This window comes from Pyrgilauda ruficollis, unplaced genomic scaffold (assembly GCF_017590135.1).
Source record: "Pyrgilauda ruficollis isolate IOZ18807 unplaced genomic scaffold, ASM1759013v1 scaffold93, whole genome shotgun sequence".
In the NCBI taxonomy this organism is placed as follows: Eukaryota; Metazoa; Chordata; class Aves; order Passeriformes; family Passeridae; genus Pyrgilauda; species Pyrgilauda ruficollis.
This window is the reverse complement of record NW_024531377.1, coordinates 1,377,217-1,403,326: the sequence shown is the minus strand read 5'-3', so window position 1 is coordinate 1,403,326 and position 26,110 is coordinate 1,377,217. Positions and strand designations below refer to the sequence as shown.

Here is a 26,110-nt window from a genome sequence, read left to right as displayed (position 1 = left end):
ACATATATTTGACCCACTGTATTAATAAATTATCAAACAATAAAATGTTAATAACCCAGAGGCTGTTAAGTCTACAAGGTGTGTAACTGAACATCAGTAATGTGGCATAGAAGATATACCTCAAAAATTGGCTTTCCTCCTTCTCCCTGATAGTCAACATGTATTACTGGGGAAAGGTTTGGAATTTTTTAAAGCTAGAAATATTCTAACTCCATTGAATTAAATAACTCTTTTTTTTTTTTTTCATATGTTCTGGGAGAAACAACATAGTCTCATTTGTCTTCCTGAATTTTAGCAAAAAACAGGATCTTTTTCTAGCTACAGTAAAACCGAACATTAAGAAAGTGTTTGAAGTCTTCATGAATAAAGATAATTCTGATGTAGAATAATAAGTCCTTCAATAAAGTGGCCTATGATTCCATCCTCTCCTTTTGTGTGAGCATATTGCAACTAAAAAAGACTACTTAACTTTCAGTGAATATAAATTTGAATGGTGAGGTTCAAAGAGAAACTAAATATTAGAACGCTGACTTCAGTCTTTATATTAAAAGACTCTGGGTCTTATAAGTTTGAATCTTTCTTCTCTCTAATTCAGAGCACTCTTATGGAACTGTGTTACCCGCTAGTTTATAGCATTTCCTAGATTGGATCACAATTTCTATTTCTCACTTAATTTTCCAGCTTTTTATAAGTATTTTTCCCTGTATAAAAGGACAGATATGAACAGCTCCAGCTTTGCTGCACAAATAATCCACAACAATGTTTTGCCCAGGGTTTATCTGGTGTATCAGTCACTGTATGACAAGGTAAGCTCATTTCTTACAGTATAACTTAACGACCTCCAAAACCTGTTGCAAATGTGTTATGAGAACCTGTATAAAATAAAAATACTGAATATCATAATGCTCCTGAATATGAGATTAACTGCAGCATTCCATTCAAAGTATTCAAAATAAATAACCATACCAAAATATTGAACTTTGTGAAGGATTAACCTCCCTTTGATTCACACTTCCATGTATGTTTGAGGCTTTCCCATGAAGGTGTTTCAGTTTTCATGCTACATCCTGGCTTGAGGGAATGCTTTGAATGGTTTTTCCAGTTAGTTCATAAGGGCTTGACTTGGGGAAGCTCATTGACACATAATTCCATCAACACAAGAAACATGATAAATGTGCCACTAATAAAGCAAAAAACAGTGTGGCTCTTTTAATGCCTGACAATTTTCTTACATGTTGCCACAGTAATTTTTCTGTTCTGTGTGATTCATAGACTTCAAGGCCAGAAAGGTTGTTTTTGATTATCTAGTCTCATTTCCTGCATAATAGAAATTACAGGCTGTCAGCTAGTACATGAGAGACCTCCTCTTTAAGCAGTTTAATGGCTAAGAACCTAGTAAATGTATTTTTAGACTTTCTGAAGCCTGCTCTTCTGACTTGGGTCTCCAGAGTATGCCAACTAGGTAGAGGAGTATAGGCACATTCTTGCCTCCCAAGGTGGATAATTAGCATGACCTAGATATATGTACATTTCTGAGAGTTATATGTACTTATTAAAAGCTATAGGGGTGATATACAGATCTTTTAGGTGTTTTGAAAAGGAAAATATTAATTAAACTTTCATTTTGCTTTTATAACAGCTTGATAAATGCAGAACTCTCAAAAACCTGTTTCTTTAACTAGCCTATTCATTTCAGGGACAACCAAAATGAATAGTCTTGTTAGCAAGGTGTAAGTCCATCAGCTATTTTAGAACACTGGATAAACATCAAATGCATGATTTTCCTGGAAGAGAGAATAAATGACACATAATGACACATGAGTGATTTTTATTACATATTTGTCATTATATAAAGCATTATAAAAGCTGAGATAGAGCCATTTCTGAGAGGTAAAGTGATGAAGTACAGCAGGTTCTATTTACCTGCTGATGTGACTACATCCTGAATGCAGCTCCACGTATGCATGGTAAATGTGTATATGTTAATATAAATTGTTGAGGAATTTGTCCTTTAGAATTGTGAATGACTTACAGTGTTTTACTCCATGTATTCAGTGCTTCCCAATATTTTCACAAGCAATACAGGAATTTATCCTCTTCATAGGAGCCTGAACAGCCCCTTCTTTGCATATGGGGAAATATGTAGCAGTAGACTAAGAGTGAGACTCAGGTAGCTTTGTGTAATGTTCAGAATATAGATTTACCATAGATATTTTCCTGTCTCATATAGGATGTATAAAAGTTCTACACAGATAAATATGTTGCATGAGAATCACACAGAATTGCTAATTTCCAAGTCTAGCTTTGTTGGTCAAATCTTGCACTTAGATACTTATACATTATTTTTTTCTGAAATATAAATTTTCTTCTAATATTATAACAGTTACAGTAATGGACGATATTCTAATTTGAATAATTCACTGCAGAGAAGTATAGAGACAAAAAAACCTGCTAAGGACATTAAAAAATATCAGTGCATGACTGACAGAGTCACAGCTGCTTTTTTGAGTTTGAAGGTGCATAAAGATGTAAGAACTTAAAAACTTAGAGGGATAACTGTAAAAGTCATGGTTTTCAGAAGCATTTGGATGAAATGAGAGCACCAGTTCACTACTTGTACCCCAGTGATATAGAGGTTATATCTATGAAGATTAAATTAAAATAGAACACTTGGAAATCTCCCATCACTTTTGTGATGATGTAAACATACAGTAGTGCTAGAGTTCAACATAACCACAGCCAAATGACTCTTCTGAAATTGAAAATTGCATAACAACTAGTCAGTAATTGGAGTTAATACAAATAATATCAGATATCCATTTAAATAAACATCCATTGATAGTGCAAATAGCATTGTCAAACAGGCATTTGGCTTTAAAACTAATTTATGCTTTGTTTTGGACAGCTTCAATATTAAAGTCACAGCTTGCAAACATAGTTTTAAATGGTGATTTGCAGGTAAACAACTTTGGTGGGGTTTTTTAAAATAGTTCTTACAGACTTGTAGAAATACTAAATGTACCTTGTAAGTACCTTGTAAGACCAAGTGGTTAAGCAGAGCCATTAACTGAGAAAATCAAAAGACCAGTTTGTATTACCAGCAAAAGGCTTGCAATGCCCTTTTCCTGAGATCAAAAGCCCTTATCTGGCACCTTTTGATATAACTCAGGTTCTTCCTAACAGAGACACTCAGGCTCAATGAAGTAAATTCTTCTAGTTCTAGAGAGAGATGTTACTGTTGGTTGGGAGTGGGGTCACCTAAGTACCAATGCAGCTGTCTCAGGAACCTCTCAGGTTTTTGTCAGCTAAAAGATGCTTCAGAAGCAGAGTATTAATGGCCACAGAAAGATATTTAGCTTCCTTTCTTTCAGGTGGGTACTCCTGAAAATGGAATAACCACGGCTCATGATATCGAATTCAGGACAGACCTGTTATCTAAGGGTAACCCTGGTGAAAATTTCCCGGACTTATACTCACTTAATGCTGAATTTTGCTTTCCAGGCAGACTCCCCTCTGTCTGAAGAATATGCAAAGGCAGATGAAAGGAATTAGACCCAGCTGCTTTTATTTCCTCCCACCCCCAATACAGAGAAGCTACTGAAGTCAAGGCTGTGATGCCAGCAGTGCCAGGTGTTCTGTGGTAGCCTCTTGTTATCCAAGGTTGCTTCTATACAGCTTTATTAGTTGCCAGTGAATCAGTCCAGATGCTTCCTTTCTTTAAAGAATAAATGTCTACTTTGAGTGGGGGAAAAAAAAGTACCACAACTTCTAAGTCATAGCAGCAAATTACAAAAACTGCCTTTAAATGAAATGAAGTGCTGATGAGAAAATTGTTCTAAATGGGTGCCAACAGAAAAAAACCTTTGCCCTGAATATAGATTTAATGAGGAAGAAAGGACTCCTTTCACTAGAATAAATTCATTCAATAAAAAGATTCAGTCACTTTTGTTTCCTCCCGAGTCTGAAAAAACCCATATCTGGATAACAAGTTGGTATCCATGAAAACCATTAAAGGAATGATGAGGGCAGAATTTCATAGCAAAATCCATGTTCCATGCTCTACAATTTCCTTTGGGAATCCTCCTTTATGCTCCTGAACTTCCCAGTTCTTTGCACTATTTCACTGTTCTGCTCAATTGCTCTAGGTGGACCCTGAAGTAAATACAGAAAGCTACCTTTGAGCAATTAAAAACATCAGGGTTATAGAAGTCTTTGAAAATCAGGAAAGAGGTATATTAGTAGTACCAGTGTAAATTATATATTTTAATTAAAAGAGGTTAAAGATGACTTGATAACTCAAATTTCTGTCATTTCTAAGTACCTTGGCATGTTATTACCACCAAAGAAAATTCCTGTAAAGAGTAGGTTAAAAAACTTGTATGCAGCATTCTTATTTCTATAAGAATGATTGATTCTGATCTGAATATGTAAATATTTTTCAACTCCTTTGCAGGGAGTTCTTCTTGGTAGAAAAATATCATTATAATGTGCATTTAAAGAGCATAGTCCCCATTTTCAGTTATACCAGTACAATTTTAGAGTGGTCTTAAGATTTCTTCACTTTCATTAGATTTAGTTTCTTTAGAAACTGTGCTAAAGTTTAGTCCAGAATTTTGTAATCCTGCATGTAGACAAATGTTAGAGATGTTTGAAAATACTCTTCCTTGGGGCTCTAATTTCTTTCCACTTAACTGGTGAAACTCAACTGAGTGTGATTGATTGAATTAATGTTAAAATCAGCTGAGACTTCTGTTATGAGATGTACAGTAATTTCCAACTACTTTTGATTTGCACTGAAATAATAGAAATTAGATTCTGTTGGGCTCATTTGTTTAGTTGCTCTTGTAGATTACAAGGACTGAATTTCATCCTAGGAAGATACAGTACAATCTTGGGTTGAAACTGAAATCTTTAGTGACAATCTGGTGATGTATTTGATTCACAAGAAGGTTCAAGGGTAATCCAATATCCAAGGAATACACCTCTCTCAAATACCTGTTTCATTGTAAATGTCTGTGAAATATGTATAAAACTCATATAATTTCACTGTGCAAAAAAGGTACAGACCATTGCAGTTTTAAATTCTCATTTTCTATGTACATTTACACATACATTTAAAGAAAAGTATGATTTAAGGAAGAAATGCTAAGTTTTCCTATTTCTTTATTGCTTACCTGCTGATTTTTTTTTAAATTTATTTTTTTACCTCTTGAGAGTGACAGCTTAACTGTTTTCCATCCCAAATAAATCCCCTCATACTTTTTGGCCTGAAATGCACATCCTTCATCCTGAAAGAACTTTAATATTATTTTGAAAGGTTTTCTGTCACCATACCCATCTTCTGGATAAACCTATGCTCAAAGTGGAGCCTTGTACTGAGGAAGACAAAATCTTGCATACGTATTATCTCCTACTGCAATGTTTACTGGACCCAGCAGAAATCTACACATTTGCAAATATAACATTTTTTTTTGCATTAAATCCTCCAGAGATACACATTATTGTCTTTCCTCTGAATCCACACGAAGTCTATGAAAAACACACAGGTTACATGATAATTTTGAGTGCCATCAGAATGATTCAGAACATGGTAAATTCTTTATTTTCATGGTGGTAAGACACTAGAATTCTTGGTGTGGATTGGACATTACCATGTGGTGATTTTATTTTAAAAATAAGTATGTTCCCCTTTCATCAGAAAGTTTTCTTGATATTTATGACAGGTCCTTACGATTTCTTTTCATAGTGCTGATGGGGAATCAGCCATCTCAGATAGAATTTCAAGTGTGTGTGTCTCAAGGAAGAATTTGCATTTCCTCTCCTGATGTTGGTTGGTTTCTTCTGAGCCATGTGCTTCAGATAGAAAACTTCTTCAGCAGCCATCTTCTGCTGCATTTTTTTATCTCCTTGGGGACCATTAATTGATCACATTTCAACATAAATTTGAATCTGCAGCTTCACATGCCAATATTCCAGGATTACAGGGTATCACCCACTGAAGTGCAAGAAAATTACTTGCTTCAATGCATCAAAATAAACATTTAGTGTATAGTTCATTATGATATTCAACCAAAATTTGAACACATTGACCATACAAATATAAGGATAGCAAAAATATTTATTGGAACATATATTTGTAGGCATGGGAGTATGAGTTATACATGAAAACTTAGTTATAATAATTTTGGTGAACAGCAGTCTGTATTTAACTATACTGATGAGATTCTTTAGCAAAAAGGAAGTCATTATAGAAGAGATATGAGGTGTAGCTTCTGCTCTTTGGAGTACTTTGATGAACTTTATATTTAAAGTTCATTAATTTATTAAAAAAATTGTAATGCTCATTAAAAATAACGGTAGTTTTAAAGATAATATTTTTAAAATTCTTATGCTCATAATTTTGTAGATTTTCCAAGACCTTCAAAAGGACTTGTGGAGGTTTAATTTTTAAACCTTGTTGATTTGCTCCTTTTTATCAATAGAAGCAACTACAAGATTGAGTGGGGAAGCTCAAGTTATCCATTCTTCTCTGTAACGTCACCTAGAAACAATTTCAGTTACCTGACCCTGGCAACCCCATTGTGTGTCAAACCTCTAAATTACCTCACTTTGGCTCTAGCAGGGAGTCTTTCCAACCAGCTGCTATCACCTAGGATATATAACTATGTGAATGAGTCCAGAGAGTTAGGAATGCCCTCCATCCATGTTTTGTGCTTGCCAGACAAAAGCCAGCTGCAGTTGAGACGGCATGAAACTGAGTCCATGTCAACAGGGCACTGAGCCAAAAATAAGGAGCTGAGCTTGAGTCCAGGGCTGTGCCAAAGTATTTACAGGGTTTCTGGACTGCTGGGGGCTTGGATCAGGGAAGGCTGGGCTATGGGTGTCTCTCAGGCCCACCTTGCTGAAGCACCACAAAGAACAGATGAGGAGGGGACAGGCGTTTCAATGAGAGCGCAAGAAGCCAAGACCATCTTAGTTCTTCAAAACCAGAGCAAAAATGAAAGTAATTCCAGTAAGATGAACTTGTGGTTGCAGGAAGGTTAATGACCAAATTCCAGACAGTTTGATATTGGGGGAGATTAATGGCACAAGGTGAGATTTGTGTTGCATGACACAAGCAATACATAATTACTTAGCTATAACATGCCACTTTCATGCTCATGATTGCTTAAGGATTTCTTTAAATTGCTTTTATTTTTCAATGCTCTATTTTTCCAGCTGTCAAATAAATTGCATGATTGATAAAAAATTAGTGGTGCCACTTTGTTGTTACAGGTATTGTACGACAGCATGTGCAAGAAAAAGCTTGCCCTCCTTTGTCAAGGATGTTGACACATACATAAATTGCCATTCTGAAGTCTTTCTTCAGCATTAATACACAGTAAAGCAAATACCAGCACATCAAAAGCCTGCAATCTAATACAATAAATTGCAGTTGTACTATCAATTTTTTGGTAGAAACACTTATTGCTCAGCTAGCTAACATTTAATAGTTTTTTACGAACCTGAGTGACTCACATATAATTTAAAGCTGCACATAATCTCTAAAATAATAGAACAGGAGTATGAACATAGTATTTAGGAACAGAATGAGTAATATATATAGTCAAAAGTATGATAATTACATATAAATAAACTACAGGTAAAAATATGTATAGGCTTAAGAGAACTGCAGTATAAAAATTAAGTATTACATGTCACTCTTATAGTTTGGGAATTATAAAGTCCTTTCATTGCTCACCAAAAGAATATGAAGAATATGAGATTTTTTTTTAATAAAGAAATTGAGTGTTTTGCATTAGCTGCCATCTAAGTTTAGTCATATTACTATTCGTCACAAAATAATCCTGCATGACTTTGACGAGGTAAGGTCTATAGGTGGAAATGGTTTTATTAGACCACCTCAAATAGTTGGAGAGAGCAGACAAAATTTGTTTGGGGACAGATTTGTTTGGGGCAAATAAATCTGCCTGTTATGAGCATCAGATTTAAGGATTGCTTTGAATTCAAGCAATTGCTTTGAATGGGATTTTTCAGTGGTCTTGTAAAAACATCAAGACCATTTGCAAACCTTACCTTGCTTATGACTTTTCACCATCAGAGCTGTGACAACCTAAAGTTCTATACAGGTCAGTTATTTCCAGGGGATAAAAAAGGAATTCCTAAATATTTCTGAATATATGGTGCTTGTCAGAAAAGAAACAAATGCCAATATAAATAAAAGACTGCAAATCTTCCTAGAATTAGGCATAGCATTTACAAGGAGTAATTTGTGGGGAGATTATCCGGGGTATCCCAATTTAGCTAAATGTTGTAAAAACATCAGGGGCATTGTGAGATAGTACAGAACTTAGTATTGCCCAGTTGGAGAGGCTGCCTCATTTCTCCTTCCTCTGTCCACGCCACGTCCTTACCTTGTTAACACCCAGTCCTAATTCTGAAGATATATTGATTTGATTTTTTTTCTCCTTTTCCAGTATCCCAAAGAATATCTGCACAACTAAAGGAGATGGTGATACTTCAGCCATTTATGCTCTTCAGGACAAATTACATTGTAAAGCTTCTTAAAAGTGTTTTATTGCTTATATTTCCAAAATATGATTGATTCATTATATAATCACCCAGAATTTTTCAATTACTGCCCTTGCATACCTCTCAAGGAATGGAACTTATAACAAAGGAGTTTCCTCTTTTTTCCCTTCATTCCTTTCCATCACCCTCCTATATTTTTATATTGTCATGTACTACAAATATGTGTTATAACAACTGTTTCAAGGCCACAGGTTTCAATAGCTGGTATTAGTAGTTTCAGGATAGTCAACAAAATGAGGCTGTTTTTTCCTGGTTCAGGATATGGCTCAACATTGAGGGATATTTTCTGTTACAAGCAACTGGAATTGGTACACATATAAACACTCTCTATCAGTTTGAACAAATATACACCATGATATGTGCAGAAGTATTGTGATTCTCAAAACATAGTAATGATTATTTCTATATTAACTGGATAAATCTAGTAAAAATCAAAATATGAAAGGTAAAATGTAGTCAAATGATTAGATGATAGGTGACTGGTTATTATGTTACATGGCACATTACTGAACATTAAACATAGCTAATATATATAGGTAATTTTTTTAAAAATGTAGTTGTTAAACCTTTAAAAATAAAAATATAAAAGTCTAAATGTTTCAAAATACTAGAAAAAAAAATGCTTTGCTAAAAATCTGGTCTCCATTTCAGCTACTATTCATAATAAATATTCATAATATTTATATTTTGCTCCTTTCATAAAAAAAAACCCTTTGATGCCATACATGCTACATAATTTATTCTGTGTACAGAACAATCTAGAAAAATAACTGTGCATTATTAATAAAAATTATCTATAGTGTCAAGGTTCAGTTAATAAAAATGTAATTTTAAGGTAGCTGCAGCCAGGATATCTACTGATTAGGAACAAGATAGTAAAATAAGTAATTAGGAAATCACACATACTATGTACTGTTAAGAAACAAAAGAAACAGTCATATAGCATACAAAACAAAATGATCTGATAAAATAAATAAATGAGCAGATTGTTTTTCATAATTGCTTAAAACTTTTCCTAAATAAGAAGACTTAGAGCTCCAGAACACACACAAATGGTATCCCACCTGTACAGGTACAGAGTCTTTCCAGGGGGTCTGATATGAAGAGGAAAGGGATAATACAGATTTGTATTTACTGTCTTTGCATTACATGAACTTCCCAGGTTTGGAAACACTAAATCATCCAAGACACCAACAAACTTGGAAGCTTGTTTCTAATTTAACTATTTAGGAAAGTATGACCATGCAGACTGGATTTCTGATTTATACAAAGAATAGGCACCCCTGACAAATGCTCAAGATGAATAGAACTGTATTATTCATCGTATCTAACAGAGATTAAATGGCTTTTGATCACCACCTCCTTATCATAAAAATATATTTACACAATGCCTGTGAACAAGTGTCCTTGTAGCAAAACCTGCTGTTTATTTATACAGGAAAAAATTCTTGCCCCTACTGCACTTCTTCCTCTGGGAGAAGGGAAGTAAACACGCTGGCATTCTTTACATAAAAACAAAAAGAATAAAAAAAAAAAAAAAATCTGAAAGAAACCGCACACTTCTCTTTGGCTTTTTTTTCTTCCTCATTCCTTTGTCCAATTCTTATCTCAGATACGCTCCAAGTGACTAATATAAAAGGAACTCTCAGGGCAAAGACTTGCTAAAGTTAGTGCTGTTCCTATGTAAAACGTACATCAAGCTGTGGACTGACCCTGCACAGTTTATCTCCAGAGAGCCTCTACTGAACAACATCACACTTTTTTTTTTTCTGTGTCTGGTGGTTTAGACTGAAGCTCTTTGAGAACAGAAAAAGGCACACCTCAAAATGTGGCTGTTACTTCATCATGAACACTTCCTAGAGCTGTAGCCTCTTTTATCACTGCCAAAGCTTCACATCCCTCACAAATACAGGAAACAAACTTACAAAATGGTCAGCCTGCACTTTAGGATAATTATCCTTACCTTGATATCCATGTAATATTTACTGTAAGAATATACCTACCTCATGTTATCAGTGCAAAAATTTTACATTTACTTGCATTATTTGTACATACATTAAAGTATACTGATGGCATTAAAAATAAAGAAAATCATGTAATACCTTTACTTTTACCTATGGATTTGGTGAAATGGTTCCATGAAGAAAGCATTTCCAGACAAAAAGAGAATAAAGAAGAGGAGAGAAACAACAGTAAGAGTCATGAGTACATGTAAATGCAATAGTATCTGAACATGAAGAGACAAAGTATAAGGTAAGTGTCTGAAGACAAATGGAGATGCAATCAGTGTCATATTAGGGATTTAGTTTATTTCTTCCCAATCATGTACATGCAGAGAAACACAGAAATAACCCATGCTTAGATAAGAAAGACTGTCACAAAGGTAACATGGACAATGGTTAGGAGGAAAAAAATCACTGGTTTTGTTAGGTAGCAAAATTGTACTCTCAGCATTCCAGAAGCCAGGAGCAGGTGCTTTCTGCACATTTCCAATCAGCCATGCATTAATGCAAATAGACTCTTCAACATGTACAATGTTACAAGAGAAGCATCTTTCAGGAGCTATCTGAAGAGTGGTCTGGCACTTTGTTTATCTTTTATTGGATCACCCATAATTGCATTTTCTGATAAATACACAAATTTTTCTTAATCACTTTCTTATGTCTCTCACCTCTTTTTAGTTATTGTTTTGCAAGAGGGGGAGTTGAGGAGGCAGGAAGGACAAAAGCTTACGGAGCAAACAAAAAAAAAAAAAACCAACAAAAAAACCCCCAAAAAACGAAAAAAGAAAAAGATGCGACTAAAACCATGTGTTTCTTTGCAGCCAAAGACAGCTTTCAAGCATTTGCCCATCGGTTGCAGTGATGGATTCAAAGCAGCTACAGAACAAGAAGAAACAATGAAAGCAGAGTGGAAAAGGAACAGAGCCCATACCTTGGTCGCCCATCATCAGGTGCGCCAGACCTTGAAGGGAAACAAGAGCACAGTCAGCAATGAACAAGGGAGCACGGGAAGGTGGTGTTGTCACACTGACAAAAATGTTTTGTGACAGGCATCTGTTTCCTATAAGATGTCTGTATCACAGAGGGAAATCAAAGAGCATTTTTCAACCACTGGTTGGAATGCTTTGGGCTACAAGTAACAGAACTGCAATTGAAACACCGGGTGCTGTTTTATTGCATTTTTTTTTTTTTCTGTGCGGTATTTGCATTGACAGAAAATAATAAAATGCTTTCAAATCCAACCAATTCCTTTAATAATGCATCTGTCTTTATCATATTTTGATTATATTGCTTTGAACACTTTGCTGAGAGGACTTTCTGTCCTCTACATGTGAAATGATGTTTAAACCCTGGAGAAGTTTAAACCTGAAAAATGGGCTGGGTCTGATCTTTTTCCCCTCATAAAAATGAGCATTTCAGGTAATTAAATAAAATTTATTCATCACATTGAAATGATAATGCAAAGAATGTCTCCTTATTTGTGTGAAATGTGACAGTAGAATGAATTTGTTCCAGAGAAGGCAAATTATTACATATGCAATATAAAATACATAGTAATAAAGAAAATTTAAGTGACAGATTCTTCAATCTGTGAGAAATAGATTTTGCTTTATACTTATATTGTGAGATGAAATCCCATCACAGCAGAATAGGTCTAGTGACATTTCAAAGCAGATGTCCATAATGATAATCACTCATCCAGAGCCAAATTTTGTTTCTCTTCAAGGAAAAATATTCATTATTCATTTTTTTAATTCATGATAATAAAATGATACTTAAATCTCACTGAATATAATGTGATGTTGGGAGAATATTTTTCTTAGATATATGAAGGTTTTTCATTTTTTATGCCTGATTTAAAAAACAGACTTATTCTTGTTGAATTTAGCTGTTTTAGGATCCCTTTCAGGAATTATTGGTTGATCATGTGTTAAATGTGCTCCTCTTCTCAAAAAACCATACATTATTTTCTTAATTGCAATTAATTGAAATTAATTCACACAAAGAAGGTGAGCAATAACATATGCTTCTCTTTATTGGAGAGCAGACTTCCTAGAGAGAAGTTTCTGTGATTTCTAATTCACAACAAAAATTAGGTGCACAAATGACTCACGCTACTTGGGGGTAGTTCAAAGAAGATATTCCTGACTGCAATCAGTCTAAATTATTCTTCTCTTATCAGTTCCAAATCTCAAGTGATGTTCCAAGTAGTCTAACAATGGTTTTGTTGAATTATTGCTTTTTAATGTCACTCGGTTTAGATGTGTAGTTAAACTGAAGGGCCTGATGTGCCTGATCTCCTGTGCAATAAATTCTGTTTCCAAATACAGAGCTCTGCAGCTGGTGGGATTACCTGGGGCTCACAGCAATGTAAATGAAAGCTGACTGTGATCCTGAAGGGATGCCTGCATCAGCATTGCTTGGGAAACATCACACAGCTGAACTGGCAGTTTGCAGCTTGTGAAACAGCACAGAAATGTTTTCATGGGTGTTCTTTCTCTATAAGTGTTGCTGCAAGAGAGGCTTGCTGAATACACAGAATATAAAGACCAGGTGATGTTATTTAATTCATTATTTTAGTGCTTCCTTGGTGTCCTTCCTTGGATCCTCTGCCATGTGGTCTTTGGAAGTTTCAGTCTCTTTTTGTGATTGATTAATTTGTCTTTGGGTTCTAGCTTTTGGTGTTGGCAACTATAGTGATAAATCTCAGACTTTTGACTTGACCCTAATTGTATTTGATAAAGAAAAATTGAAACCAGTTGAACATTGCAACATCTTTTTCTTTAATATCTTTATTTTTTTTAAACCGTGACTTTTCAGCCACTACTTTATGTGAGGTCTTTCAAACAAATCACTGTCCTGTCTCCCAGGGGAATGCAAAAAAAAGTGATCTCTTACTATCTCACATTTATATATGAACTTCATAGTTATATGAACCTAAACAAAAGTCTAGCTTCAGATTACCACTGCTTGATAGCTACTATTTTTGTTAAAATGATACACAAAATTGGTCAGTTGCAAATAGATGACTCTTATATAATTTGAAAAAAAAATGTAAAGAGCAGATGTACCTCTTGAAGACACCATAAAAACTGCTTGAATTTTAAGAGTCACAGTGTTGTTCAATGAAAAAATGCAGTCAAGTGAATGTAAAAGACATACACTGCTCAAACCAAACATCTACCAATTAAAAAATTCAGTACTAATCCTCAAGACACTATATTTTGTTTCACTGTTTCTGTTACTTTATTGCAAGCTGTATGGTCACTTATACTCCCTTGCCTCATCCAGACACATGGTGATACTTACCTTATTTTATATTTTTGCAATTTATGGGTGAAGGCTATTGAAGAGTGAAGCATTACTAATACTGTACCTGTTCATTCCACAGAGGGGTTTAAAATGATACAGCTAAATCTGCCATGAGAGGAATCACTGCTAGATTTGCAAAATGAAAGTCTGCTTTTAATAGACCTGGGAAGTTTTATATTTAAGTAGCCACATATAGGCCTCCCATACATTGAAAATACTCATTTGTGCACCATTACTTAAATTTCTTTGTGAATTAGGAATTCAAGATTTAGAAGGAATCCCTCATGTGTGATCCACTCCAACTCTCTCCTGAACTTGGCTCTCAGAGGAGAGAGTTAAGGAGCACAGAGCGAGATAATGAAAGAGGATATGAAGGTAGGATACCATAGTTTGGTGTGTGAGTTCCATGCAGAGCACAGGCCAAAACAAAATTTAAATGTGATAAACCTGCAGTGAAGGTATTAAAGTGTGGTACAGCTTCAGTAAAATGAAAAAAACCGGTAGCCTTTTTTACCAGCAGTACATACAAAACTGAATATTACATATTTCTATTTGCTTATGTTGCCTAATTTACAGAGATGCTCAGATATCACAGAGATCAAAGATGAAAAATTTTAGCTCACATTTCAAGTAATGCTTTGGTTACACAGTTCTATGCTTCCATTTTACATATTCATGCTTTGTAACTTTAATGTATGCATAAGTATCCAGACCTGTGTTGGAATAAATTTAAGGTTGCAGTTTTAAGAATTAGGTTCAGGTAAAGTCTGGATTAACAGTTATCCAGGTTTTATCTTGTACTGCTGTGCATAAATGAATATGTGAAATGCAATTGAACCTCCTTATCTAGTTATACTGAACCTAATTCAAATTTTGAGACTCATGTTGACACCAGTAAGAGTTTTATGCACAGATCAAATACAAGATTAGGTATTTATTTCTTGGCTTTTATGTTTTTCAGCTAGAATTTCTATTCAGTGTTGCTGAATACATTTTTATCTCACATTGAAAATGAAATTTTATTGATGTGTATGAGCATGACAGTGCCCACAAGTAAAGCAACAGAATTATCTGGATTTTCCTTCTCCTTGGGAATACATATATATTAATAAAATTGCAGAGCATCATCTATGTGCTAAATCTGAGCACCTGTGTTCACCCATGAATACAGCAGTACAGAGAAATGAAGCACAAGCCCTTCAAGGCTTGAGAAAATCACCCCTGAACAGGCAGTGACCCATGGTGAGCTGAAACCTGAATGAACTCAGACCCCAGAGTGGCTCACATGAGCACCCCAGGTCAGTGTCTTGCCAGGACAGTCACTTTACATATGAGTTAGTTTACAAAGTCCTTGCTTTTAAAATAGCTTTTAAAATATTGGAATGAAATAAAATGAAAGCAATTTTTTTCAGTTTAGATAGGCAAACTAATTTTTTCAAATAGATAGTCATTTATCCAGTATGCAAAGATTCACCCCAGAGAGACTTTTAAAGACATTTGTACATAAAAAAAGCACCTGCACTTTTTAGCTTATAAGCAAAAAGACTTTAAATCTATCATATATTTGCATGTTTTACCAGCTAATAGATTTACTTACCAATATTCAGGATAGATGGCATTGTGGCTTAGTTTCCACTGCCCTATGCCATACTTTCTTTAAAGGGACTTAATTACATACCAACTTAATTATTAAAATCACATGCTGCTTCTTTCACAAGGTCTAAAAGGCAAGTGCATTATGCTGAAAAGTTAGACAGAAAACCTCTTTTCCTAAAGCTTTGTGCTATAAAGGATATTAGAGTAAGCAAGGTTTATGATATTAAAGAGAAAAGCGCTTTCCATTTTCCTAAGCAATTAAGAGATGGGAATTTAACATGCATTACTATTTTATTGGGAGGAGTTAGGCTCCACGTTGATGGGACAAATAGTTTCTTGAAGTGTTTTTCATACAGAACATGAGAAGAAATCAGCCCTGTGAATCTCCAGAGAGGTTTTGGATATGGTATCAGTTACACGAGTACAAATCCTGTTGTTTCAGTGGGAATATTCTGGAATTACAGCAATAAGGCCAAGGAGCTTTGCTTGTGTTCTGTATGAAAAAATAAATCACATCTGTTTGATAAACTTGTATGCCTTTATGGGGGAAAAATACAACTTACCGTACTGAATGATATGTGTACTTTTATAACATTAAGCAGAAGGGAAAAAAAACCCCACTGAACAGAGGGGAAAAACAAGAGCTTAGGAAAATAAGGTAGAAAGCACCCACCTTCCACATAGTTGTCTTCTGTAAGCACATAACAGGGAAGGAGAGAAAAGGAAAACATTCATTAAGCAGCATGCAGACTGGAACTTGCCATTGCATGTCTTTATCATGCAAGGCATCAAACACAACATGCAAGTGCTCCATTGCTACAATCCAGAGGGAAAAACAAAAGCACCAGGGAAGCAGTGTTTCCTCTACTTAACAAAATGTATGTGATATGAAACAAAATACTCTTGCCAAAGTGCAAATATTGTACAGGATTTAGTGCAGCTCTTTGTCCATGCAACTATTATTATTGTTAGTTATTAATCAGGGGGTCTTCTTGTAAGACTTTTGTAACTATGTATTTTAAAACCACCAGTCATTTGTGATAGGGATTCTAAATTAATTTAGTACTACTTTCCCATTCTGAATTTTCCTGGATGAGGAAGTAGATGATTTTAAACTTCAGATAACTTAAATTCTCAAATGTGCTGTGAAGATGTTACCACAGGCAGCATGGCTGATCCTGCAGTCATTAGAGAGGCACTCTGGTCATTGGGTCAAATCTCCAAATCTAGTCAGGACAAAATGGAACTTAAACTTGGTGGAATGAATCAGAACTGTTGGATCATGTCCTACAGAACTGGTCACCATCAGGAACTTGCACATCGTAAAAAAATCAATCAATTTTCTGCCTGGTACGGTCAGCAAACGCCACACCAGTGCCAAGGATGAGTTCTGCCCCCCAGTTAAATCAAAGGGCATTTTGCCTAAGGAAAGGCTGCCATCAACAAGCAACAACAAAGCAACATTTACTGTTGTTTATACCCAACCCAACATCAATATGGGGCACAGGAAAGAAGGTTCTCCCAAAGCTTACAAAGTAAAAGGGGACTAAGAATTGAGTCTCAGTTAATAAAGTGAATAGAATTGAAAGCTGAGAAACAGGCTCAGCACCCTAAAACTCATGTTGGTGCTTATAGTCCTCAACTACTCCACTGGGAAGGTGACTTTGAGGGAATATTTCTTTGATCATGACTGAGGAGGGAATAGGAGAAGAAAATGGGAAAGGTAAAATAACAAAGGGAAACCATCACAGAAGTCAAGGAGATGGATGCTGTGGAGCCGACAAAAAGATGGGGAGGGTGACAGCACAGCAGTCTGACTGCCTGGGAGATCTCCTGCTGCAGTTTATGCCACCTCCACCAGCTCTTCCTGAGGAGAGCACAAAGAAGCCAGTGCAAATTGAAGGCCAGTTCTGCCATTATTGGTCATTTCTCATGGAGTCATCCCATAGGAATAATGCCTTTTCATGTGACCATGAAACTAAACTAATTTTGATATATTGTGACCAAATAAACAAATAAGAAAACAAGTTAGAGTACTGGGCTTACTGATATTTTTTAAGCACAGTGATTTCCTCCCAGAATGTGTCACTTATCATAGTGAAAAGCCTTTATAAGTTAATGCAGCAAGCAGTAAAAAAGGTCATCAAAACTCAACAGTATTCCAACAAATAATTTGAAAAATTTACCACTTTAAAAATAATAACTGCTATAAATGAGGAATAATAAGGGTTTAAGGGTTTAATTATACAGTCAGATATTATAATTCACCTTTTCCATTCACACACTCTAAACCAAAAAATAGAATAAAATTCACTGAGATGATGAAGAACACCCAGTTTCACAAGACAGATATTATGTTCTATATAGAATATAAATAGTGATATTTGGACATGATATTTGTGCTAAAAATGTGATATTTGGAGCAGCTCTTAGCAAAACTTTTCTGGAAGAGCCTTCTACCTTTAATTGCATACCATAATTTCCTTTCTCTAAGTAAAAAAACCCACCCAAACTCAATGAAAAATAAATTAGTTATTTCAATTGTTGTTTAACTTCAGGCTCTTTCATCTAATTCTAGTTATTACAGTGTTTGACTATTGCAATACCAACATTGCCATGGCATGATTTTTGGTGGTCATGTTTAGCTTAACATGATTTTTTAAAACCAGCATACGAACTTGCTGACAGCTGAGTTCAGTTCCTCATGATGTCTGACTCAAAGAAAAGGGCTCTGAAAATGAAATCATAGGCAGGATCAGATGGTTAAACTCATCTGGTTACAGGGTTTCGCATATTGGGTTTCAAATCATGAGTCCTCCTCTTAGCAATAATTGGTATGCCTTTTTTGATGACTTTCACCAGAAAGATTTGTACTAGCTGAGCAGCTTCCCCTAAATGTCTGACTGATTAATCTTTTAGTGATAGCAAGTTAAGCCGTCAAAACATTTGGAATTAAATAAAATGGAAAAAAGTTGAATTCCCACTCTGAATTAAACAGCGTATATAGCCAAACCCCTATGCACTAGTAAACAGCAATGAAAATTCATTCCTCCACAGGTTTTTGTCATGGTAAGTTAAATCATCTTAAACAGTTTTGCAATCTAAGAAAAAATTAGCTTCTTTATGGTACTTTAAGAAGCTTTTACATTAGATTAGCATTGAGCACTTTAATTAAGGTAGTTTGTTTGTGATAGCTGATATATTTCCACATCACTAACACTTCACTTGGCTTTCCTGATACCCATTTTCTAGGCATGGCCTATTCTTCTAAGTAGAATCTAAGAGACCAGAAAGCCCAAATTCCAGCCTTGTTTTTATTCACTTTGCTTACTCCAGCCACTCTTAAAAAACAAAACAAAACAAAACCAAAAACAAAAAAAAAGGAAAAAAGAAAGGTCATTGAAAGCTGTGCATACTATCAAATCACAGTTCAGAGGGAACAAAAATTTCCTCATTTAAATCAGGAGTAACTGCATTTATGTCATTAGATTTGCATTGGTGTAAAATTTCTGTACCTAGAGGAGAGTAAAGCCATACTACACATTTCTGTAGCTGCTGGTGATTCAGCCACACACAGAATTTACCAACATTTCTATCCATCCACTCTGAGGGATCTTATTGTCTACTGAGGAGCTCTGTTGGCAGCAGTGGAACCCAAGGTTTTAGGGCCCAAAATGCCAACTCCAAATGCTGCAGGCAGTGGCACAGAGCAGCTCTTTCCTTTTCTGCACCAGCTGATCATACCAAGGACTTTTCACCCTGATAACAGGCAACTTTCTCTTCAGCATTCTGACTTCAAAGAGATGTGGGAATTTTTCTATTTTTCACATTGCACCAATCTCCTCACTTGAAGAACTAGAGAGTCCTTATCCACTGATCCATCTTGTTTCCAAGATCTTCCCCCATGCCCACCACTAAAAAAATTAATTGCCCTGCTATTTTCTGTGTTTGCAACCTAATTCCTCCAGCCAAAGTCTGCTCTTGGTGCTATGCGTGTAATCTGTTGACTGTGCATATCGAGCCAAATACTGAGTTGATTTAAATCTGGTGTGACACAGTTGAAATCAGAGGAACTGCACAACTTACACAGGCTGTGAATCTGGCTTATTATCTCCAGATGAATTGTCACAGGCTGTCCCTACTGAACTGAGAGCAGATTCTGCTCCATATTTTTTTGCAGCAAAAGCACAACCAATTATAATTATTTTAGCATATTACTGTGATTTAGTGGTATGAAAATGGGAATCATATTTTTACATTATATTTTTACTAATTAAAGAATTGTTTTAATGCTCAGTGATTCTTCACGGAAACCTTTATTTAAAAAAAAACAAAAACAAAAACAAAACACCTGACTCTTTCTATGTTTAGTGGTTATTTCTGCTATTACATTTTCATCTGCTAGAGAATTTACACCTTAGCCACACAATTATGTAAGAACTGTATTTTCATGACAAACAGGAGAAGCAGTAATTAGTATTCAGAAATTACAAAAACAGAAACAACACTATAAGAAATAGCATATTAGCAGAGGGATTTTTATAGTGTTTTTTCTTTTTCCTCATGACAATTTAGTTCACAATCACATTCCAGCAAGGAAGAATATAACATACTACAGACATATTTATGAAATTTCAAAAGGGATTCAGAAGCATGGCAAGTGGTGATATAGCATGAAATAAAACTATATTATGAAGGCGTCTTGCAACAAAATTGATGGCTAGAAGTTTAAGATTCAATATTTTGTTTTTCTCAAAGAACAATACATAATTATACTTCCCTCTAAATTTATCTACTGAAAAAAACCTGTACTCAGAAATATAATTTCAGGGAGAAGCTTTATCTGTGGAACTGCTCCCAGCATTTCTTGGGTGCTGTAATTTAGCCTGTCCCATCCATTTCTCAAATTAGTAGAGAAATTGGTTTTATTGACATGGGGTTCAAAACAAAATATTTGTAAAGGACATGGAAATATGAAGTATGTTATGAAGTATGTTATAAAGCATGAACAGTCATATAGTCAATAGTGATGAACTAAAGCAATATATTGAATATCCATGGTCATGAGAATTGATCTTCTCAAGCGCTGTGTGTCTGACAAATTCCATTAGAATTATTTGCATATTTTAGAAATTACTTTTGAAAAATGTACTGCACATATTGATTGCCATTATTGACTGTAATTAGGAATAATCAGAAATTGATTATAAAGATACCTGAAAGGTACTCTGATTTTGTTGCAGCTTGCTTTAGTATTGGGTAAACTGGGTAACACCATTTCCCAATCCTGCTGGGATCCTTAAACAAAATCTAGAAATCTACCAGTGTCTAGGCAGGAGGGCTCAGGAATTCCTACATTTCCACATTAGATCTGAAATCAATGTACAACCCCTCTTAGTCTCCACACAGCTTTGGATAGACACATTCAGAGCACTTTTCAGTGCAGTTGGTAGAAATATGATAGGACTTTATTGATATTTTTTGGGTAGAAAGGAGAAATTTCAGAATAATAGGAGTTTGGGCCCATTTTAGTTTCATTCTCTATCTACATCTCTTTGAGGATCCTTTCTTATCTGGATTGCCCTGTTCAGGACTTGGGACAAAGGCAAGATCCTGTCAGGAGCACTAAAGGACTGCCTTCACTGAAAATAAGGACAGGGCTTTCTGCCAAATGAGGATCATTAGGGCACAATTAGATTTTTTTTTTTTACCAGCTTTTTACAAGACAAAGCCATCAGCACAAATTCAGCTTCTGTAAATCCTAGTAACATCCATGAATTTTTTCTAAGTGAGGCCATCTTTTCTGGACAGTATCCCAGGTGCTTTGGAAATGAAATAATGACAAGATTATTTAAGCTACTGTAGATGAGCTCCAAGTGTGAAACAGCAAGTAAGGGGGTCAGTGCAAGTTTTGAGTACTCAAGCAAAGAAATAATGAACAGAAATAGAAAATAGCATTATTTCTGTGGCATAACTAAAACCATTACCATGTTTAGTTCCAGTGGTCATATGTTTAAAATTAAGTAAAAAAAATGAGAGAGTTTCAGAAAAAAAACTTTCCCTATAGTCATTCATGTAATTAAAACTCTAAAAAAACTCAGCAACCATGTCTTACAAAGAAAGCTGTAAGATGCTCCCTCTGAATAAATCCAAGATAAGATAAAGAGGTGTCTGAATCCAGTTTATAACTATCAGAAGTTCCTGATAGCTTAGGACAGAAGTCCTTTCAACCAGACAAAGACTGTCATTAAGAGCAGAAAAGTTCAAACTGAAAAGAAGACAAAAATATTCAATAATGATAAAATAAGAATTGGCAATTCTAGCAAATTCTTCCCTGAAATCTTAAAACAGAGCTTTTATGTAACAGAGACTGTATATCAATCATTGCTTCTGGCTGCCTTGTAGGAATCACTGGAAGAGATTCTGCCTTCTGCCATTTAGGAGGTCAGGCTAATATTCTCATAGTGGTACATTCTGGACTGAACTCCTATGAATCTATGAATTTTCTCCAGTTAAATGAGAACAGAAACCAAGCATAAACAGCTGCAAATACCTTGACACCCTGTTAAACAGAAAAGTGTTCAAATAAATTGTTTTCTCTGAAGCAATCTCTGCATCATTTACAAAAATATTTCACTGAGAAATATTTCCATGAAGAACTCAAATCTAATGGATGAAAAAAAAACCAGAACTATTCAGACAAATATCTATTTTCCCTATGGTTCACAACAGGACAATGTCTCCAGCCACAATTTACTTCTACCACCTCTTATATCTTTTATACATAACTTCTCTAGGTATCTGAAAAACAGATGAGAAACAGAATCAAAATCAAGACACTATTAAATCACTACTCTTTCTGAGGTAACATTTTTTGTGCTATTTCATTCCTGTTTTATCACTTTTCTCGTGCTTATTATCACAAGTGTATCAAAGACCAAGGCATTCAACACTGCTTTATTTTTATGCTATTAATTAATGATGATTTTATTAGAAATTTTTAGATACTGCACATCTGAATGGGATTTTGTGTCCTTGGAGCCATAGGAGTTGACAAATAAGCATATCTTTGATACTTTCATCTCCTTTTTCTGAACTGCTTCCTGAAACTGACAGTTCTGGAAAGTTGCTTGTTCTTTTCTGTTAGTAGTTTTTACTATACATACTGCTAGAGTCTCAGTGGAGAGATCAAGCATATAGAAAAATGACTGCTTTTTAATTGTATTACAATCCCAAGCAATTTTGCTTTGGCCATATTTTCCCACATCATTACATTTAATTTTTTTTTTCCAAAATAGGTCTTGCTACTCTCATATTTATTATACTTATGACTTGTCTACAATACATCAATACTTTAAGGAAATTTTCATCAGCCACTGGGACAAGCATTCCTGAATCTCTGTCATGGCTGTAGTAACCACAACCAGGAAGCAATTTTTTTAAAAAAATTGAATTTAGTAATATTAATAGAGGTAGTGAAAAGAGAAATAAATCATTTGCATATGTGAGGGTGAATCAAATAACCACATTCCTTCCTCAGTATTTTAATTTCCTTGTATAAGTAGGAAATGAAACACAATGTAAATCTATGTATTTTACTCAATAATCAGATATTCTTTAAGGACTGCTGCTCTTTTCCTGTTTATCCTCTGGAACTATTTCTCTGGATTTGAAAAATTCAATTTCCTCTGAAAATCTCTGGGATTTACACACTTTACCTTGCTTTGTGCATTAGGGCCTCTTCACTGTAATCACTAGAGGTCATGTTTCCTACAACAGAGAATGGATAGACTGACTAGAACTACAAGCTGATTGTATATGGTTCACTTTACAACTTCTCCTTTCTTCCTGGGATTATTTTTATTCCTTTGGATTTTCTTCAGTTTTTCCCTGGAATGAAAATATACTTTCAGGCTATTCCTATCAAAACCTTTGATACAGAATTAACTTTTCTGGTTGGCAGAGAGCAATGTCAAGTACAGATTATTTTCTATGAAAGCGATGTGGAGTGACACACATACTTCTATTTCAAGAATAACTGTTTTGAAATTAATTCAAATTCATAATGCAATTCATAATGCAACTTATTTCAACACATTATTTAATAAAAAGTTGTGAAATGGGGAATAAAATTTTTTTGTTATTACTCAAGCTTGTTTTGATGCATGTGAGAGTAGAAACATGCCCAATATTTCCTTGTTGCACCGTGTTTTGTCAATTTGTCCTCTTGGATAGTCAATTATGGCTATCCAAGAGGCTGCAAATTCAGGTTCAGTTACTATCAGAAGAAATCAGATCCCTCTCCAATCATCCTTTCAGCAAAACTGGTCTCTTAGACCCATTAATAGAATAGGATTAGCTGAGCTGACAGAGAGTAAAAATGCTGTGCAGTGATTGAATGGCAGAAGCAATTTTCCAACTGGATGGCAGCTTTACAGAGGCGATGATCCAGTGGATAACATCACCAGGACACTCAAAGGAGGAGAGGTCATGGGTTTTGTCCATGAGAGGGATATTATTTTTACACAATACTTCCTAAAACTTTCCTACTGTTTTTTTTTATTGCATGGTGTACTGGCAGCTATCTTCACTTGCACAATCCTGGCTGTGCAAATATAGCATTTCTCCAATACAGAACTTACTAAAGAGCGGAGACATATGACTGCACATTTTGCCTATCTGAGATATTCACTCAGGCCCTGACTTTGTAGCTGGATATTTGTGCCTTCCCAGACTGGTACAACACCAAATTTAGCAGGACAGGATGCAAAGCCAGCCATATTTTTGTATTCACACACTGTCTTTATAAAAAAAAATGAGAGGAATGTTTATGTGCTATCCTGATGCCATGACTTTGACACAGGCGGCTGAAGACGATTTGGTATGAAGTGTTCTTGAGAGTTAGTAGCTAAAAATGTTGAAGACACACTGTACACAATTAAAAATAGAAAACCAATATTCAAAATCATTTTGTTGTATAGTTCTTTAGCTCACACCATGAAATTTTCTTGGCTACTACTGAGATTCATTTTGTGAATATGAACTGAGCTGAAGCTGCCTTTGGAAGATATTAGAATGATATAGAACAAATCTTCTCCTCATTTAAAGGGGAGTTTCCTCTGAAGTGAGTAAAGCTGTACTCTGAAAGTCAGCATACTGTAACCACATCCTTAATTTGACATCAAATTAAAATTTAATCATAGCTATCTGTGACTGCAAGTGAACAAAATAGATATCTTTATTTTTTTATTAAAGGAACTTAATTTTCTCCTTTACTAGTCTACACTCATTTCAGTCCTAATGCTGAATGTTATTCTGATTAATTAGTTGTTATAGATAATGACAATCTAATTACAAGAAATTTTACAATTTAAAAGAATCAACATTTCTTCACTTAAAATCTGGTCATCCTTAGCTAAAGTAAAAACCGGTACATTTCTTCTTTCCTCCACAGATTTTACAGAAACTGCAAAAGAATAATATTGTGGGTTTTTTGTAGCCATGTGAATAGCTGGATTGAGTTTCCATGTGTTCAGAGTATTATATGTACTGCAACCAGTGGAATGCTGTAGAGCTATTCTTGGTTTTCATTAATCACTTTGATATGAATTGGTTAAACTGCTATTTTCTTGGCATGAGGTTATATATTGTAACTTTTATAACACTCCTAAGTGATGTAACAAACCTTCAGGCATTAGTTTAGTATAGGTGAAAAAGGGCTCTGAGAAGGAGAAATTGTACCTTTGTTTTTTGCAAACCCATGGTGTTAGGGTGAGGTACATGATTTATCATCTATGACTGTTCCCATCTCAGAACTGCACAAATAAAATTTCTAATGGTAGTAGATAGTATTAATGTTTCAAAATAGACCCATATTGGGGCTTATGGAAATTAACCCAAGACAGCTAGTTCTTCTCCTCCTAAGAGTTAATCATAGCACAGAATCACAGAATCACACAATGATTAGGGTAGAAAAGGCTCTAGAGGTCCCTGTGCATGCTGGGTCACCTAGAGCTGATGGCCCAGGTGATGGTCAGGTAGCTCTGGAATATATCCTGTGTTGGAAATTTCATATCTCTCTGGGTCAGCCATGCTGCCCCTAAGGGAATCTTATGTGAGACAGTGTCAAAGTCTTTCCTAAAGTCCAGGTAGACAACACTCAGTGCTCTGCTCTCACCTACCACATCAGCCAACCCATCATAGACGCTTATGAAGTTGGTCAAGCATGACTTACCCTCGGTGAAGCCATACTGACTAATCCTGATGACTTCTCATCTTTAGTGCTCCTGGAAATGGTTTCCAGGATTAGCTGCTCCATCTCATTCTACAGAATGCAAGGACTCTTATCAGCCTGTAGCTTCCCAGTCCTTCTTCTTGCCCTTCTTGAAGATGGAAATGACATTGGCATGCTTCTATCTTTGGGAACTTTTCCCAGTTGCCGTGATTAATTGAAGACTATCTAGAGTGGCCTCACAAGGACAGGTGACAGTTCCCTCAGCATACATGGTTGTATCCCACCAGGTGCCATGGACTTACATGTGTGCAGTTTGCAGAAGTATTCTCTGACACAATCCTCTTCCACCAAGAGTACATTCTCCTTGGTCTAC

The 26,110-nt window shown here is 35.3% G+C and overlaps 1 protein-coding gene across 10 annotated transcripts in view; it reads right to left on the bottom strand.

Annotated features, from left to right (window-relative positions):
• Positions 1-26,110, bottom strand: part of NRXN1 (neurexin 1) — a 669,617-nt gene that overhangs the window by 578,992 nt on the left and 64,515 nt on the right. For 3 of the 10 annotated variants that reach the window (XM_041489370.1, XM_041489359.1, XM_041489362.1), the window contains exons 2-3: positions 11,527-11,556; positions 10,695-10,706 (exon numbers count right to left, since the gene is read on the bottom strand). The exons of 5 other annotated variants lie outside the window; for them this stretch is intronic. In XM_041489370.1, the coding sequence (XP_041345304.1) occupies positions 10,695-10,706; positions 11,527-11,556 (42 nt within the window). The remainder of the gene's footprint in view (positions 1-10,694; positions 10,707-11,526; positions 11,557-26,110) is intronic. 2 more of the 10 variants (XM_041489360.1, XM_041489363.1) reach the window with 1 other exon arrangement.